The sequence below is a fragment of the Sesamum indicum genome, linkage group LG8 (assembly GCF_026168435.1).
Source record: "Sesamum indicum cultivar Baizhima isolate 11 linkage group LG8, ASM2616843v1, whole genome shotgun sequence".
In the NCBI taxonomy this organism is placed as follows: Eukaryota; Viridiplantae; Streptophyta; class Magnoliopsida; order Lamiales; family Pedaliaceae; genus Sesamum; species Sesamum indicum.
In genome coordinates, this window is record NC_142664.1 from 8,995,749 (window position 1) to 9,001,987 (window position 6,239).

The 6,239-nt window shown below is 37.4% G+C and overlaps 1 protein-coding gene across 1 annotated transcript; it reads left to right on the forward strand.

The window, feature by feature from the left end:
* Positions 1-212: 212 nt before the first annotated feature.
* LOC110011308 (uncharacterized) lies at positions 213-818 on the forward strand. Its single transcript, XM_020691252.1, has one exon. The coding sequence runs from the start codon at positions 213-215 to the stop codon at positions 816-818; it is 606 nt and encodes a 201-aa protein (XP_020546911.1).
* The last annotated feature ends 5,421 nt before the right edge of the window (positions 819-6,239 follow it).

A 6,239-nucleotide genomic window follows, 5' to 3' on the forward strand; every position in this document is an offset into this window, starting at 1 on the left:
ATATTATACATAAGATGTATATACTAGGAATCTACTCACATATGTGCATTTCATATAGGATGGAAGCGTCAAGGGAAAACGCTGCTGGCGCAACTGAGTCATTAGAGTCTGTGCAGGGTCATGATTCTAGATCAGAACATCAGGGGTTAGAATCCCAAAATAGAAATGCTCCACAACCAGAAATAAACCCCTTTATGCAATAATTTCTAGAAATGATGCAGAGGATGGCTCCATCGTCACAATCACAACCACATGATGCAATTATGGATAAAAATTATGAAATAGTGAGGAGACAGGGGGCGAAGGTATTTGCTGGTACAACTGATCTTGCTGAAGCAGAGGAATGGTTGAGAAATACAGAAAGGGTGTTGGACGGAATTGAGTGTACTTCTGAGCAAAAGTTGAGGTACGCAGTGTCCTTACTGGAGAAAGATACCTTAGACTGGTGGGAAACAGTTCCGGGGAGCAAGAATCGACCTTTTACTCTAACGTGGAATGACTTTTTGAAAGAATTTGCTGGCAAATATACTCCACCGGTCTACAAAAATCGTAAGAAAGTTGAATTCCTTAAATTTAAGCAGAATGATTTATCTGTTGCTGAGTATGAGTTGCAATTTTTTAGATTGTCAAAATATGCTCTAGAAGAGGTGAGTACCGAGGAATTGAGGAGAGACAGATTTGAAAGAGGGTTGAGACTCGAGATTCGGGAGACAATAACAATTAAACCTCCGAGTTATGGTGCTCTGCTGAAGCAACATTCAGGGCAGAAGAGACATCCATTGAAAGGAGTTCTAAGGAAGCTAATCGAAAGAAATTGATAGGTCACCTGAATCCTACACCAAGGCAAAATGGTGCAGTTTTCTTTAGGGGTTCTGGTTCGTAGAGAGGTTGGTTTAGAGGCCGAGTAGTGGGTCAGACTAGTAGGTCCCCTTCAATGTTTTCGAGTTGAGGCGGCCCTACTTCGGTTGGATTTGGAGGGAGACAAGGTCCAGCCTGATCGTTCAATGGAGGATCTACTTCTTCTTGTGCTAATTGTGGTAGGAGACACAGTGGTGAATGTTGGGGAGCCCGATCAATTGTATGTTATCAATGCCGTCAGCCGGGACATATTGTCAGGGATTGTCCTACATGGAGGGATAATTCCAGAGGACCTCAGACTTCTGAGTTTAGCAGTGTGGGGGAAAACACACAACGAATAGCTACGAGCAAAGGACGAGGTAGAGGTGGTCGAGGTAGCGGGAATATTTCCACGACATCTACAAGACAAAGTAGTCAACCTCAATTACAATCCAAGGTGTATGCAATCACAAAAGAATAAGCTCCTACAGCACCCGAGGTGTAGCACCCCCTTCGTTACAAGGGCTATATCTACCCTAAATGTCATACTTATAGTAATCCCTGTGTTTATAAATATAAATGCACAAAATAATTTAATCCATATGTATACATAACCCCAACGTCATAACAAGCGTAATCAACCTACAATATCATATATGCACATCAAACACCACAAGTAGTCCATCATAAGTAATCTCCACACTTACGTTCTCTCCATACAACAAAATGTGATTTGTACTCTAACTGACAAAGAGGAGAAAACAACATACTGGCCCGACCTGCCTGGGTATAGCGCGTAGACCTATTCTTCAAGAGTCAGACACCACAAAGTCTACTCATAAAAGAAAATATCAGCAGAGGGATGAGCCTGCCACTTAGTAGATAAATAACCAGCCGTATCTATATATGCATATCAAACACAACCCAAACAAGATAAACAGTCAACACGCATGGGATACAATCAATTTAATTCCAACATAATCAGCTTTATTACACCACATGACTATCTCATAATAAGACAACTAACCAAACTCCATTTTTTTCCTAGTTTTCTTACCAGAAGGTGATATTGTGTTTTTCCCAACAACTCAATCTCATAGCCGGCTCATCAATCTCATCTCGCATCATAGCTCTTTCAATTCGCATCATAGCTCATTTATTTCGCATCATAGCTCTTTTATATCGCAGCATCGCTCTTTTCATATCACATCTTTTTCATATCGAATCAAAGCTCTTTTCATTTCATTTCTTTCTCATATCGCGTCAAAGCTCTTTTCATTTCATTTCGCCTTATAGGCTTTTCAACACATCAAGGGGTATTCACGCCACAATATATATTCAATTTCCACCACTCCCTCATTTTCACATATCACCATTCTCGTAAGAAACTAGTAACATAAAACAGTATATCCATATATTCTTATTTTAAGACATCCACAACACATCAAACAACAAATATAATATTTCAACGTATTTTCTCATTCCACATACACAATACCATCAGTCAAATCAAATCATCCATCACTCATATACTTTCAGATAAATCCATGTTAGCATGAACCAAAAATTCAGATAACAATAAAATCACAAATAAAGATACATGTATAGATAATACTAATTATTTACTTACCTCGACCTTACAACGCTTTATCCATCCAATAGGTAGTGGTTTGGTCTTTTCACCTTATCCCCGTATCCTATAATGAGTTATACCACATACGGTTAATATATCAAGAATATCATAATTTCTTTTAAATACAATATTAAATATTATTCGTACAATTTCTAATAATTCTTTGATATTCCACTTCTATCGAAATACAAATCTTCGTTTTTCCTCTTTATTAACATACCACTTATTAAATATAACTTTCGGTAAATTTATATGAATTTTCTATCAGTTTCTCGCTACTATACAATTTAATTAAACAATACTACATAGAATTGCGTATCTGGCTTATAATTCCAATGAAATTGTATAGATTAGCTATAACAATATTCAATTATAATGAATTTAATAATCTAATTGACCAACGATATCATTTTTATATCCGATTTGATATTTAATTCGACAATATTTTAAATAGCCAAACTCATAAAATATTCCGGTTAAATGATACCTCGCTCAATATAAACAATATTTAATAAATGAACTAATTAAATAATATAATTATATAATTAAATAAAAATTAAAATGATAACCCGTACCTCTGTTCCTTCTTCCTTTTTTTCTTTCCGAGATTATGTGTGTGTGTGTGTTGTGTGTATTTGTGTGCGTATGTACCAAGAACAACAATAAAAAACAAAAAGAAGAAAGAGAGAGAGAGTGAGGCAGTGGGAGGTGGGATCCTCAATTCCCTCTCTCTCTCTATCTCATATGTATATATATATATATTATTCACATATATATATACTATTATTATTATTATTTTATTTATTTAATTTAACTTTTGTCAAAATACCCATTACGTCCTTCTTGAATTTTCTTAATTAATATAAATTATCCCAAAATATTATAACGAACTCCAATTTAATTCGTTCAAGTTTTATTATATTCCAATTGTGACCTATAATTCATTTACGAATTAACTAAGTTTTATGAAAATTACCAATTAATCCCCACAATTAGATATTATAATCTTTGGGCCGTCACAATTCTCCTCTCCTAATAAAAATTCCGTCTTCGAAATTTAACTAACTTACCGGCTTAGGGAATAAATATGGGTATTTTTCTCTCATGCTTTCCTCAACTTCCCAAGTGGCTTCTCTTGGAGAATGGACTCCATTTGACCTTCACCATTGGTATTTCTTTATTTCTTAATCTCTTTATACTCCGGTCCAGAATTTCCATTGGCTCTTCCACATATGTCAATTCCTCCGATACCTCCATCTCTGGCTCATGCAAAATATGACTAGGATCGGATCGGTATCGCCGTACCATAGAAACGTGAAACACATCATGTGTCTGTGATAATTCTGTCGATAATGCTAACTGATAAGCTAGTGGTCCAACTCGCTCCAGAATTTCATATGGCCCAATATATCGCGGACTCAACTTTCCCTGCTTTCCGAATCATAAGATTCCTCTCCATGGTGATACTTTTAGAAAAACTTTTTCCCCTACCTCGTATTCCATCTCTTTGCAATGCTTATCGACGTAACTCTTCTGTCGATCCTGTGCTGCTTTCAAACACTTTTTAACTATTTTTATCTTGTCCACTGTTTCTTGAACTAACTCCGACCCTTCAAGCTGTCTCAATCCCTCAATATCCCAACAGATCGGACTTCGGTATTTTCTTCCATACAAAGCTTCATATGGAGCCATACCAATACTGGAATGAAAACTATTGTTATAAGCAAATTCCATCAGTGGTAGATGATCATCCCAATTTCTTCTGAATTCAATTATGTAGGCTCTCATCATATCTTCTAATGTCTGAATCGTTCTTTCTGACTGTCCATCGGTCTGAGGGTGAAACGCTGTACTGAAATGCAATTTTGTACCTAGAGCCGTTTGCAAACTTCCCCAGAAATGAGAAGTAAATCGAGGATCTCTATCCGAAACTATAGAGGTAGGAATGCCATGTAATCTCACAATCTCTGAAACATATAATTCGATGAGCTTATCCAAGGAATCATTTTGACGGATTGACAGGAAATATGAAGATTTAGTCAATCTGTCAACAATCACCCAAATAGCATCATGTGTTCTGAACGTACGTGGTAACCTAATGACAAAATCCATAGTAGTCTTTTCCCACTTCCATTCAGGTATAGTCAAAGGATGAAGTTTACCAGCTGGTGCTTGGTATTCTGCTTTTACCTGCTGACAAGTTAAACATTTCGCTACAAACTCTGCCACAATTTTTCTTCATTGTTGGCCACCAGTAATAGGGTCTCAAATCCCGATATATCTTAGTACTGCCAGGATGCATAGCATATGGTGCGTAGTGCACCTCGTGCATAATTTCCATTCTCAACTCCTCTACGCTCGGCATGCATATACTTTTTCCATTGAACAATGTACCATCTTCTTGGATTATAAATTGATCGCTCTTTGCTTTTTGCACCTTAGCTTTCATCCTCTGTAGATATGGATCTCTAGCCTGTGCATCTTTAATTTTATCCTTGAGGGATGGCTTCACTTATATCGTAACCAGTAGAATATCACCACCAATGCTAAAGTGTACATCCATAGCTCTGAGGGCAGTCAAATACTCCATGTTATAGCATATCATACCCACTAGTTGGTCCACCATCTTTCCACTCAAAGCATCTGCTACAATGTTTGTCTTTCCGGGATGATAGTCAATGGTGCAGTCATAATCCTTCAAAAGCTCCATCCACCTTCTTTGTCTCAAATTCAACTCTTTTTGTGTTGGGATATACTTTAGACTTTTGTGATCTGTAAATATTTGAAACGTCTCCCCGTATAAGTAATGCCTCCAGATCTTCAATGCATGTACTATGGCTGCTAACTCCAGATCATGGGTCGGATAGTTTATCTCATGTGGCCTCAACTGCCTCAAAGCATAAGCTATAACTCTCCCATGCTGCATCAAAACACACCCAAGTCCTTATCGTGAAGTGTCAGTAAATACCACATATCCTCCATCCCCAGACGGCAAAGCAAGGATAGGTGCTGAAGTGAGTTTCTTCTTCAAATCCTCACAACTCTGAGCACATTTGTCATTCCAATTAAATGGTGCATTCTTTTTCAACAAGTTCGTCAGAGGTTTTGCGATTAAAGAGTAGTCCTTTACAAATCTTCTATAATAACCAACCAATCCCAGAAAACTCCGAATCTCCGACACATTTTTAGGTGGTTCCTATTCTAAAATAGCCTTAACTTTTGCTGGATCAGGTTGTACCCCTTCTTCTGAAACGACATGGCCCAAAAAGCAATTTCGTCCATCCAAAACTCACATTTGTTGAATTTACCGTACAATTGTTTCTCTCTCAAGATCTGTAAAATTGTCCGTAAATATTGTTAATGTTCCTCAAGACTACTCGAATATATCAAAATATCATCAATAAACACAATCACAAATTGATCGAGGAATGGTCGTAGCATCTTGTTCATCAGAGACAAGAAAGCTGTAGGGGCATTTGTCAATCCAAATGGCATAACGACAAATCCATAGTGGCCATACCTGATCCTGAAAGCTGTCTTTGGGATCGACTCTTCCTCAATCCATAGTTGCCAATATCCTGACCTCAAATCAATTTTAGAGAACACAGTGGCACCCTTTAGCTGATCAAACAGATCATCAAACCATGGCAAAGGATACTTGTTCTTGATTGTGATTCGGTTCAGCTGTCTATAATCGACACATAATCTCATACTCCCATCCCTTCTTCTTTACGAAGAATACTGGTGCTCCCCACGGTGAAATACTAGG